Below are 12,816 nucleotides of genomic sequence, written 5' to 3'. Positions count from 1 at the left end.
GTCACTAGTTACTATCATGTCCGCTTGGATCAAAGGTAGAATACTTCACTCTCCCCAAGAAAAGACCTGGCTCTGACTGTTCTCAGTCATGCATTTTGCAGGCCCAGCAACAGCTATAACCCAAATCTACCACCTTCTCTAAGAGAAGCTTAGAGGTTTGAAGAAATCAACCCTGTAATATCTAGTTAGTGATAATAAATGATAAAGTGTTTTTTTTTTTCTGTTAGTTGATTGACTAGGTAACATGAAGTACTTGGGCAGGTCTGTTCTTCACCACTGCGCCACCTGGGAAACCCACTTGGTAAATTTGGAAGGTTTTAAATATATATTTTGCTTATGGTCATAGTAAAATGTATTCACTTCTAAATTTCAGAAAAGTTGGAGAAGATTCGAGATCATGAACGAAAGGAAGAAACTTTTACACCTATGCCCAGCCCTTACTACATGGAGCTCACCAAACTGCTGTTAAATCAGTGAGTAGCTCCACGGAGCCCACAGCCCGTGCCGCCTGCATCGGTCTGGACCCCTCTCCGCCCCAGCCCTCAGCCTGGAGGCATCGGGCGCGCACACGCTGACTGGGCTCCGGCTGTCCCACTTCCCCTTTTCCTTTCCTCTGTCCTTCCCTCTCCTGGTGAACCCCTTGTTCTTTCTGTTCTGCATCCTAACCCCCGCTTGTTTCTGGACTCCCTCTAACAGTGGCTTTTCCTTCACAGCAGTCACCGTTGTTAGTCACCCTGCACCCCTTTTCTTCTTGGGGCCTGGGTGTCTGAGAGCTTCCGTCTCCTGCACAGGGAAGGGCCGGGGCTCCCGTCTGCCTGTGACCCTGAGCTGGATGGGAAGGCCCCTGGTCAGGCTCCCTGTCGCCTTCTCCCTCAGCCAGAGTGCGCTTCTGTAGAGAAGGCTGCGTGGGCCTCCCCTGCCCTCTGGAGCCTCTCCAGGCTTGCAGTCCTGCTCGTGGCATTCACGCTGCATAGCCTGGCTCCCCTCTTCCTCGTCTCACAGCTCTGCAGGCCTTCCTCTCTCTCCAGGGTCCGGGGTCACGCTGGCCTCTCTCACTTCCGCACGTAAGTAGAAGGTCCAGGTCCTCAGAGCACACGTGTGCGTGTCCACTGCCCCATCCCTCTGCCCAGCGAGTCCCCTGTCCCCGCCTCCTCCTGGGTTTAGCACAGGTCCTCCCCCCAGGTAAGCACACCTGTGCTCATCCCCGTCTCCAGGGCAGCCCTTGTCAGCGCTCTGCTCTCACCGCCGTCTGCCTGGGCCGCTCCTCTGCCCCGCCCCCGTTCTCACGGGCGGGGGCCGTCTCGTGCCCCAGCAGTGCCGGGTGCTCACATGTTTGTTGCTCACGTGTTTGTCAATAAATGAATGAATCAGCGGAGAAAGCAGGCAAGTATAGACAGCGTTGCCTAGGAGCAGCTTAGAATGTAGTCTGCACAATGCCAAGCCTTTCAAACGCTGAGCACCTTTTAATTGGTGAATTCAAGGGCAGGTCCAGAACGGAAGTTGGAAGTGGCCTGCTGCCTGCTGTAGAACAGCGAGGGCTGGGGCCCCGTGCACGGCACTGCGGATTCAAGTGGAGACTTGCGTCACGTGGGCTTGTCCTTGAGTTGACCTGAGGCGGCAGTTGTGCAGTTCACAACACTCCCCTTGTACAGCCTGCTAAGTGTCCCACTAGGCAGTGGAATTGGTCCTGTAGGCCCAAGTTCTGGTTCTGTTACCGGTGTGGTGTGACAATCTGTTAGGAGAACAGCCTGATGCAGCCCTCGCGCCTGGCACTGCCCGGGGAGGGCTCCGTGGCTCGGAGGATGGAGGGACACATATTAGGGGAGAGGGTGTAGGCAGCACAGAAGGTGAAGAGCCCAGGGCTGTGGAGCGGGGCTGCTGGGACCCGCGTGCCTGCTGAGGGCAGGGGAGCGGAAGCCGTGTCCCCAGGAGGGTGTTCAGGCATGGGTGGGAGGGGGTGTCATTTGGAGGACCCAGAGGCTGCCTTGGAGGGGAGTGACTTCAGAAAGGAGAATACAGAAGCAGAGGGAAGGTCTGCGTATCTGTAGGTTTTGAAGTTCAGAATATCATGTACACAGTTCCTATCAAACCCCCCATTTCCTTAGAGTCATTCATTCAGCAAAGGGGCCTTTGTTCTGCAGTGCAGTTCACAAGGAGCTGTGGGCCTTTGTTCCTTCACCTGCTGTTCAGACCGTAAGATCCACGTTTGGGTCTTATGTCTCCTACATCAGCTTTATACCACTGACTCTCTGTCTCCACTCATGAGCTCACTGTAGCCTGCGGAGGCTCATCCAGCCTGTCGTCCCTGGAGTTCATTCCAGGAGGCCTGGTGAAGGATGTTGGCCTCTGCTTTTGTCTTAGTTTGTCCCTTCCTTTAGAGGTTAAGGTCAGTTTAAAAATGTGTCACAGGAAAGCTGTCAGTGCCCTGCGCGGACTCCAGGCCGTACTTTTACCCCAAATTTGCTATGTATGGGCGGGCTACTTATGCTGATTTGCTTTTTGTTTTGTAATTTTTGCAAACGTATCTTTGTGGTCTCTGTCCTTCACGGGCTTCTGAGGGGAGGGAAGTGCTGTGCTGTGTAGTGCAGAGGGCTGCGCCTGGCACACAGCCTCCGCCCGCTTTCCCTGGTGGGCTGTAGCCCTGGGGCATTAGCGTCAGAGGCCATGACCTCTGAGCCGGCCTTCGAAAGATGCGTTCTCGCGGGAATTGTACAGAACACAGCACAGAGCACCCAGTTACCCCTAGACAGGAAGACCAGCTCAGAGCTGCTGCCCCAATACCTCAACGTTTTTGGTGAATAAACAGAAGTCCTTGTACTGCAGGCTGCCCGGGACAGCTAAATATGAGCACAGCTGACTTGGTGAGCATCCTGGCTGAATTTTCCTGGCACCAAGGTTAACTGCTAGAAATCCTTACATTTTAAAACTGAAAGGTAAAACAGACTTTGAGCCTCAAACAGCTTGTGCATTTCTGTCTAAGCAGTGTTTAGGAAGAAGCCACTTTTCCCCAGACGCTGGCTTAATTTACTGCACGCTTCCCTGTGCGACTTAGCTCACATTTTCTTCCTTTAGTGCTTCAGACAACATCCCGAAAGCAGATGAGATCCGGACCCTGATCAAGGACGTGTGGGACACTCGCATAGCCAAGTTCCGGGTGTCTGCTGACAGCTTCGTGAGGCAGCAGGAGGCACACGCCAAGGTGCGCACGACGAGCGGGGGCTCAGGGGCTGACGCCCGAGCTGGCTTTCAGAAAACCATTGCTCACTGGTTCTTTATCCAGTAGATTTAACCTTTCTTGAAATCAAAAACTCAACCAGCTGTTTTCCCTCACGTTTAGCTGGATAACTTGACCCTGATGGAGATCAACACCAGCGGGGCTTTCCTCACACAAGCGCTCAACCACATGTACAAACTCCGCACAAACCTGCAGCCTTCGGACAGCGCCCAGTCTCAGGACTTCTAGGCAGGGACCGCTTGTCCAGGCCCGTGTCTGCCGGCAAGAGGCTCCCCAGGCGGCGTGAGCGTTCGGGACATGACAGAGATACTCACGTTTCTGGAACTCTAGACCACTTCTGAATCTACGAAAAAAAGTGCAGTGAAGGAAGGAATGGGTTTATAATCTGGTTGGAAAGCAACAGGCTTACGCTCAGTTGAGACATTCTGTAATTCCTTATCTGTGTCTGGGAGCCAGCTGCCTTTTATGGGGGAAGAAAAAGCACTGGCAGAACGGGAGCGTCCCCAGCAGAGCCCCAGTCTCCTGCACGGGACAGTCGTGTGCAGCTGAGTGTTCAGTGATGTCGGGTGTTGCTTTTAAGATAAGATACAGCAGGCCAGTGACGTGGCCTTTCTCTTGGGCTACATTCAGTCTCCCACAGAGACTGTTCACACCGTGCGGGACAGCCCTGAGCACTCGGCTGGTGACGGTGACCCGTGCTTCTCATTAAGCCCCAATGCACAATAAAGGTGGAATCACCCAGTTCTCTTTGGGTTTTTTCCTGCATCACTCCCGCATGAAGGGAGCAGGCTCAGTGGCTTAAGGATCTGACAGAGCAGACTGAGAGGGTTAGCAGACAGCATGCCCTTCTGACCCCCACTCTTGGGTGTCTCTTGTTTGCTTGGCTGCTTCTGGGAAAGGGCTAAAAGGTTGTTTATCAGCAAGAAAGTAGGGGAAATGAATTCCATGTGTGTGTAAGTGAAGCTGAAGATGCGCTGCCAGGGGAGAACGGGGCCTGTGCGGTGGTTCTTGGTGGACTGAGGAGACAGCCTGCTTGAGGCAGCTGTGGCTCAGGCCAGAGTCCTGATTTTCCCTGGGAGGAGAATCTTCAGCTGTAGCACCACTTGATTCCTTACAGAAAGTACTTTCCCTCAAGTCAGGGGCGGGGGGCAATGACTGTCCAGTCCTGTAATGAGCAGGTTCAATCTCCAGGTGGTTCTCGAGGGTTTCTGAAGCGGGGGTATGTGTGTGATCATGTGACCAACTGGGCCCTCCTGGTGTTTTGACCCTTCAGCGTTTAAAACTCAAGTGACTTCAAGTTACCTGGGCGCTATTCGTCCATTCCAGGTGGGTCCCCAGATGTCCCTCTAAACAGCAGCTCGTGTTTAAACACTGAAGGAAGGGCCACACAGAGGGACTATGACCCAGAACACTCGGTCTCCATAGTTTCATCCCTTCTCCTGAAACCGGGCTGAGGTCCAGTTGAATCTGTCTTCACACTTTACTTGTAAAGCTGTAGAATTGTTATTTTTTCCCCCTTACTATAACATAAAAAAGATTTTTCTCTTAACATGATTTAGGAAGATTTTATTTTCTGGATGTTGTCAGAAATTACAGCAATATATTCATAAATACCTAATTACTACATTCAACAAATAATATTACAATACAGTTAATTCAAACAAGTACACTTAGAACAGGTTTAATTTCACAGCATCTAAACTGCCCCCAGAGTGATCGAGGCACCGTTCCTCCTCCCCCGAGTCCTGGTTGGCTGTCCTGGCAGTTAGCAGCACCACGGGCTGGTAGCATGGGCCTCCTCAGCTCAGGCAGAGTTAAGGGGTCTAGTTCAGCACTGGATCGGAAGCTGGGGGACAGGCTACTGCAAGCAGTGACGTCGATAGCGTGGCTACTAGAAGAGTAGGGGGCTGCTGCTAAGTGGCTACTCTACACTGTAAGAGGAGCAACTTCCTGTGCTAGCCATCCCCATCTGGTGGTGGGTCCCCGGAACTGTCTACACTTTTAAACCGTGGCTCAGAGGGAAACGGGGTATGTGGCTTAGATTTAGAGATGGGGCAGCATCGCGAGCTACTCGATGGAATGCCACCCCACACACAGACTCAGATTACCTGTTGTTATTCTTTGCTAGTTTGCTAAAGGGGGCTCCTTTTAATAGTCTTTGAATTTCCCTGAGGATATAATCTTTTTTAGCACTTTGCATGCTGCCAATTGTTGCATTTCCTTTAGAATATAGACTAAACTATTGGTCATTTATGTGAGATAATAGATTATGATACTTTATGCCAGTTTGCCTGTTTCTATGAAACACTCATTTTCAAATGATCAAGTCGTGCAGTGCCAAGTGTGGGAGGGAAGCTCTAGTTACTACTGATATGATTAAATGCACAGAGCCACACGACTCAGCTTTGGCAGGTACCCCTCAAATTTAGCAAAACTCCCGTCAGGTCACAAAAATGCTGACACAAAAGTTCCAGAATCACTTCGAGAGAAAATTTGCTATATTTCTGAACTTTGTCTTTCAAAAAACTCAATGTGAAATAGCTGAACAAAAAGCTTTAGGGATTCCGTATTTGTCAGCTTTTAAGCCTAAACTGAAAAAAGACTGATGCTACTCACTGTTCTTTTGGAAGAAGAGTTTTCAGGTTATAAACTGTTTAGTGGGGGGCATGATTGGGTATGCTGTCTCCCAGAGAGGCGCACTTCTGTTTTCACAAGACCCTCTGTTACCTTTTTCTTTCTTCATGTTGCCTTACTGGTCTGTATTTATATTCTGATTGTCATATTACTTGTTGAGCCCTAGGATATTCGGAGATCCTCACAGGTAGGTGGGGGAGGGGGTGCCACTCGGAAGGGGAAAGCTGTTAATACCCGCTCAGGGACAGAGCTGCCACCCCTGGTCAGCTGTCCTTTAACCTGTGTGCCACGAACTCCTCCCCAACCAACACACGGCAGCCAAGGGCGCCCCCCGCCAGGTGGTGAGGGGTCGGGGCTGTGCTTTTCCCATCGGGTCTGTTCTTCCCTTTGCTTCTAGCCAAGGCCCTTTACCAGCGCCCAGGAGCAAAGGCATCCAGACGTTTTCTATGATGGAGGAGGATGACTGGTGGGAAGTGCCAAGATGTAAGCCTTAGGCCTTCAGAACAGCAAGCAGGTTCTAAACAGAGAAATTCAGTGATGTTTTGCCCTGCCTCTTGGCAGTGGGGCTCCCTCTAAACACCTGTCCCCACCTGTGGCACGTGGTGCTCTCCATGTCTCTGCTGGGAAGAGGCCCCCAGAACAGCTCTCAGTTCTCAAGTCATTTCTGTAGAGAGGAAAGCACTTGCTGACTGCTGATAATACTGGCGGCACTTTTTGTCTGAGTTTGCTAATAACTGGAAGATTGTTGGCAGGCATACAAAGCAAACTGCGTGGGAACAGATAAAGTGACACAGTGCCATCTGCCAGCAAGCTGTTCTGCACAGCTAAGGTCTGGGCTGAGGGCGTGGCCACTGGTCACAGCGCCTGGCCTTCCTGAAGGTCAGCCAGCCCGTCCCCAGGCCGGGGCGGAGGGGCGCACGTGGCCTGACGTGTGGTCCCCTCCCCTCCCCCAGGCACACCGACCACGGGCTGCCTTGGCCTCCGGTTTAGGCCCACTGGGGCAAGAGCTGCCTTTCTGATCTAGACGCAACCCAGTCTGAACCAGCAGCAACTGCGGCAAGGAGGGCGGGCTCCCTCGGCCCCGCGCTTTGCCCTGATACGATTATCCCCGTTTCCAGAGGCTCCTGCGCTCATCACAGTGAGCCCACGAGGAGAGGTTCTGGCGCACATAGCTCACCCTGCCTTTAGGCTGTTTGGAAGCTCTGCATCTAAACCAGGCCCCTCCTCCTGCTCAGACTGCTGTAGACACCTTGGCACCGTCACAGAAACTGCGCCCACCTCAAAGGTTCTCCTCACGGAGTGCGCGTGTGAAGCTGCACGCACACGCCTGCCTGGTTCCCGCTGGAGACCAGCAGCGCTCGCCGGCTGGGGCAGCCAGGGAGGGCCCGGCGAGAGGGAAGAGAAACCATGGCTTTCCACATCACTCTCTGGTGCAACTCAAAAATGAAGTGCTCGTGTAGGCGCCAGTGGTAAGCTCTTTTTACTTTTCTTCTTCTTTAATTTTTAAAAACACGTCAATAACGTCCTGACCAGCAGCAGTACAAACACTAAAAGCAAGGCTTGGTTTTTTTTTTTTGCCCAGAAAAACAAAACAAAAACAAAACCCCCAAACAGGAAAACAAACAACAAAAAATCCCCCCAAACCACATATTAAAAATGGCAGGCTTTTTATAACAATAATTAAAGTAATAAAAACATACAAAACTTTGTTTTTTAATATATATACACAGTACAAGGCTGAAGCACCTTTGACTTTTCTCTCAAAATTGACATTTGTATGAAAACACCCCCGCCCCCCCGCAGTAACAATCGGGTGGGTGTGGATCAATGTACACATGGAGCTCTGGACACTTTCCCCCACGAAGGAATAACAGGTACCTTCAGTCTGGCGATTCACTTTAGGTAAGAGCTTTTCCGGGGAAAAGCCTTTGGGTGAGGCTTCGGTTCTGTTGCTTTGTGTGCTCCTAGGACCTGTTGCTTTCAGGAAAATTTTGCAGGAAAAATAACTGAAACAAATAAGCCCTTTACTTAGAATGCACCCCACCTTCCTTCTGCTGGAGCAGGTCTCAATCCCGGGGAGGAGTGAGACCAGCCACCCCACGGCCAGAGCAGCCCGGGTTCCTGAGGCCAAAGGACCTGGCGACACGAGACGCACACCGACGGTCCGTGCCACTCACGTGCCCTGGGGCTGGGAAACAGTCAGAGCTTAGTGTTGGTGACGGAGCCTTCATCTCGAGACTAAAAAATGACGACGCTGGAAAGGGTAAAACCGCCTTTAAAAAGGAAAAAACTATGGGCATCTTACATGGGTTGCTTGCCGAATGACAAAGGTGATTCAACTGCATTGAAGTCAAGGCGAGTTCGTTCTTTTTTTCTGGAGCCTGGAATCCTTTGCTTCATGCATGGCACATTCTCTTTTTTTTTTTTTAAGCGTCAAACCTCCCAGTGAAAAATATTAAATATTCAAGGTAATAAAATAGATAATATTTCTATACTATAGGTTCGGCCTAGTGCAAGGGAAACCGTCACCTCGGGTAACCCTTGAAGTAGCCTCTAGGCCAATGCATTGCAGGCAACGCAAGGCACTTCCGTAAGTGGTCCAGTTCCGCCTGGAGCCGCTCCCGTTCTGAAACGATCTTCTGTTTCTGGCTCCTCAGCTCCTGGAGAGAGATTCGTGTCAGACCCGCAGTTGACACAGTAAGGAAGGCTGTGGGATGCGCTCTAACTGCCCCCAGCATCTCCCAGCGGCAGCGTCTGCTGCTCTCGCAGCTTCAGCCCCGTCACTGTCAAGCTTCTGCCACTTCAGGAGTGGCCAAGATGTTCAAGCCCCAAACAGGACAGCACCCATCCCGTGGGCGGGAGGAAGCCGGCAGGGCTCTCACTGTCACGGCTGTGTGTAGGGGGTCCATCCTGTCCTTCCCGCGGGTGGGAGGAAGCCGGCGGGGTTCTTGCTGTCACGGCTGTGTGTATGGGGGTCCATCCCATCCCAAGAGCTCTCCCCTCTCCCTCCATTCTCCTGAGCACATCACGGGGGGAGACTGACATGGGCAGTGCACCAGCCCCCACCCTTCCAGATCCATGTTCTGCAAACAGATGACACTCCCTCCTCAGGTGATTCCTGAATTTACCCCCTATCTCTCAAGAGCACAACTTCCCTTTAAAACTTGTCTGTATGGGTGCTCCTGAACCCAGACTCGAAAGGCTGAACGGGAATAACCACTGTGGAGTCAAGAAAGCCCCCCGGAGCCAGTCTGATCCCTGAGACTCACCGCCATGCTGTGGGAGAGCTGCTCGGCCGTGAGGCTGAGGCTGTAGTGCTGCGCCTCCAGCCGCCTGCACTGCGCCTGCAGCACCTGCCGCTCCAGATCTTGCTCTGAAAAGACAAGCCGGTGTGATGTCTCCTGTGCGCAGGGCCCGGGGCCCGGCGCGCGGCCGCCTCTCTCCAGAGCAGCTGGCCGAAGCTCTCCCCTTTGGACCACATGGCTCCCTGCCCTGTCGATTGAGCTGGCGACCAGATGTCACTAAAGTGACCCAGCCCAGTGGAGTAAAGACCAAGGACGCAGCGTCCAAGGGCAATGTAAGGGGTGCAGCTTAGGGAAGAGTAACAACTTACAGCCTTAATTTGCATTTTTCAAGAAAGATAAAAGGGTTAGACACGAAAACTTTTAAGCTGTTAGAAATTTATAGTTTTAACAAGTAAAGTAAAACCTCTGCCTTTCCGAAAAATACTGAGCTTCAAATCTTCAAGGATAAATCTCTGTTTTAACAGTCTCTTCAATAAGTGGTGCTGAGAAAACTAGACAACTGTATATAATAATGAAGCAGAACACTAACACCATATGCAGAGGTACATTCAGAATGGACTGAAGACCTAAATGTGAAGCTGGTTATTATAAAAACCCTTAGAGAAAAACATGGGCAGGAGAATCTTTGACATAAATTGCAACAAGCTCTTTTGATCCACCTCCTAAAATAATGAAAACAAACACAAATGGTGGGCCCAAATTAAACTTCAAGGCTTTTGCAGCAAAGGAAACCATAAAACAAAAAGATAACCCACCATACAGGAGAACGTATTTATAAAAGATGCAACCAATAAGGAATTTAATCTCCAAAATATGCAAACAGCTCATGTAGCTCAATATTTAAAAAAAAAACAACCTAATCAAAAAATGGGTGAAGATTCCGCCCCCCGCCTCCCACCTTATTTTTCTTAATGAATCTTGGGTTCCCTGACCAGGGATTGAACCCACACTTTCCTCACTGGAAAGTGGATTCTTAAGCACTGGACCACCACCTCACCATCTGGGTGAGCATCTAGATAGCTATTTTTCCAAAGAAGACATAAAGATGGCTGAAAAGATGCTCAACATCACTAATTATCAGAGATGAAAATCAAAACCACCACCTCACCCCATTCAGAATGACCATCATCAAAAAACCTTCAGTAAATGCTGGAGAGGGTATGGAAAAAAGGAACCTTCCTACTCGTGGGTGGGAATATAAACTGCTGCAGCCACTATGAAGAGGACTATGGAGGTTCCTTTAAAAACTAAAGAGACCTACCATACGATTCAGCAATGCCAACCCTGGGGGCTATATATCTGGAGAAAACAATAATTTGAATAGATACCTGCAATCTTATGTTCACAGCAGCACTTTAAACAGCCAAAACATGGAGGCAACCTAAATGTCCATCAACAGAGGAATGGATAAAGAAGATGTGGAACATATGTACAGTGGAATACTACTCAGCCACAGGAAAAATGAAATGCCATTCACAGCAACATGGACAGACCCACAGATGGTCATACCGAGTGAAGAAGCTAGAGAAAAACACGTATCACAAACATGATTCCACATATATGTGGAATCTAAAAAAAAATGGTACCTATGAAGTTATTTACAACACAGAAATAAAGTGAGAGATGCAGAGAACAGCCTTCTGATTATGGGGGTGGGGGATAAATTAGGAGATTGGTTTTAACACAGAGAACTCTGCTCAAAATTCTAATGGCCGATATGGGAAAAGAACGTAAGAAAGGGTGGATGTGTGTTTAACAGACTGATTTTGCTGTATACCTGGAACTAACAAATAACTATACATACTTCAATAAAAAAAATATAGGCATTGATACTCTTTGTTATGGCTGCTGCTGCTAAGTCGCTTCAGTCGTGTCCGACTCTGTGCGACCCCATAGACGACATCCCACCAGGCTCCCCCGTCCCCGGGATTCTCCAGGCAAGAACACTGGAGTGGGTTGCCATTTCCTTCTCCAATGCATGAAAGGGAAAAGTGAAAGTGAAGTCGCTCAGTCGTGTCCGACTCTTCACGACCCCATGGTCTGCAGCCCACCAGGCTCCTCCATCCATGGGGTTTTCCAGGCAAGAATACTGGAGTGGGGTGCCAATGCCTTCTCCATTGTTATGGCTATGAGGGCATTCTTTTTGATTGTATTGAATACTTAGCTGGTTTTACGATGCTTATTTCAAAATATCCGAAATGATTGTGATATTCATGATAAAAACTTCTCTACGGTATGGTAATAAGTAGAATTTGGAAGTGGTGACGGCCAGGGTTCTGACGTTCTGGAGGCCGACAAGGGCTGGCCTCCTGTGCTGAGTGCTGTGCCAGGAGGATCGGAGCCTGTGGGCATGTTCTGAGACACACAGCCCGCAAGGTGTGCCAGAGGGAGACCTGGGCTCGGCTGGGTGAAACACTGCCTTTTCTCGGACCTGTGTGCGTAGCCACAGGGCGAGGACGGACAGAATGTTCAGAAGTGCAACAGGACTCAGCGGGCAAGCAGGCCTAGGTCCACGCTGTCACGCCCCACCCGGCTCTGCGCCTAGGTTCCTCAGGGAGGACGTCTGTCCCTGAGGGATAGCTGTTGCAAGCTAGCCCGGGCACCCCAGAAGCCCGAGGAGCGGTTCTGAGGCTCCTGTCTGCCTGTGGCCCAGGAGCCCGGGGTCTTGTCACTCCAACAGTCCCCAGCCTGGCGATGGAGACCGGCACCCATCGTGAGCCCGCGGAGCCTCCTGGCACACCCTCCCCGGCCCTCCGTACCTTCCACGTGTTCCTGGTAAGCTTCCAAAATGGCCTCGATCCCCTGCCACTTGCGCCTGGGTGGGTCCTCGTCGTCGTCCTCTCCGTCGTCCTCCTCCTCCGAGTCCGGGTCCATCTCCTGCGCCAGGGGGCCCTTCCTGCTGGTGGGGGGCTCCTGCTGCCCGTTGTGCTGGGGCGGAGGAAGGCGGCTGGAGGACTGCAACTCGGGGAGGTTGTAGTGGACGGATGCGTCAACCTTGTGGTTCTGCTCCGCCGACAGCACAGCTGCGCTTCCTGAGGAGAGAGACGCCTGTCACAGGGCCCCGGGGGCGGTCACAGGGCCCCCCGGGACACGCCCCGGGGGCAGGCAACGCCGTCAACAGGTCCCGGCAGACACGACGGAGCGGCGCGAGGCCTCTACCCTTCAGAGACCAGAGGCGGCTCCATCAGAAAGGCTGGAGCGCGCCGCCGCAATGGCGGCAGAGCTGGGTCCAGGTCACCATGCTGTGCCGACGCGCTCGGCTGGGTTAGGCTATGAGCCGCGCTGCACTGGTCTGTAAAGCGTCTGCACCCTCCCCCAGGATACACAGGCGCTCCGGTCCCGGAGCACACCCCGTGCTACCAAGAGTCTGAGCAGGCTGGGCCTGTCTAGACCGGGTCTGCTCCGCCTCCCGGTGCGGACAGCAGCCTTGGGCAGTCAGTGGACCCGTAAGGCCCAAAGTGGCAGGGGCTGGATGATGCTCAAGTCCTGAGGAAACAGGCAAGTGTAAAGTCAGGGAAGGGGTGAGATCAGGCAGGAAAAGTTAAGTCCTTAAGCTTGCCGGAAAACCTCTGTGGGTGTGTCTTAGAGGGAGCACGGGGGTTTAATCTAGCCAAAACATTTCCCCTCTTGAAAAATATGACT

The 12,816-nt window shown here is 51.6% G+C and overlaps 2 protein-coding genes across 7 annotated transcripts in view; one reads left to right on the top strand and one right to left on the bottom strand.

The window, feature by feature from the left end:
* The window catches only part of GINS2 (GINS complex subunit 2), a 36,940-nt gene extending 32,964 nt beyond the window's left edge, over positions 1-3,976 (top strand). Inside the window, exons 3-5 of the mRNA XM_061386923.1 lie at positions 374-473; positions 3,073-3,199; positions 3,338-3,976. Coding sequence (XP_061242907.1) covers positions 374-473; positions 3,073-3,199; positions 3,338-3,463 — 353 coding nt within the window. The 3' untranslated portion in view covers positions 3,464-3,976. The remainder of the gene's footprint in view (positions 1-373; positions 474-3,072; positions 3,200-3,337) is intronic.
* An 810-nt stretch (positions 3,977-4,786) lies between these two features.
* The window catches only part of GSE1 (Gse1 coiled-coil protein), a 394,922-nt gene continuing 386,892 nt past the window's right edge, over positions 4,787-12,816 (bottom strand). For 5 of the 6 annotated variants that reach the window (XM_061386916.1, XM_061386919.1, XM_061386918.1 and 2 more), the window contains 3 exons: positions 11,934-12,206; positions 9,139-9,242; positions 4,787-8,529 (listed from right to left, as the gene is read on the bottom strand). In XM_061386916.1, coding sequence (XP_061242900.1) covers positions 8,395-8,529; positions 9,139-9,242; positions 11,934-12,206 — 512 coding nt within the window. In that variant the 3' untranslated portion in view covers positions 4,787-8,394. The other variant, XM_061386921.1, reaches the window with a different exon arrangement.

Source organism: Bos javanicus, chromosome 18 (genome assembly GCF_032452875.1).
Source record: "Bos javanicus breed banteng chromosome 18, ARS-OSU_banteng_1.0, whole genome shotgun sequence".
Lineage (NCBI taxonomy): Eukaryota > Metazoa > Chordata > Mammalia > Artiodactyla > Bovidae > Bos > Bos javanicus.
The sequence above is the reverse complement of the archived record's forward strand: the minus strand, read 5'-3'. Positions and strand labels throughout refer to the sequence as shown.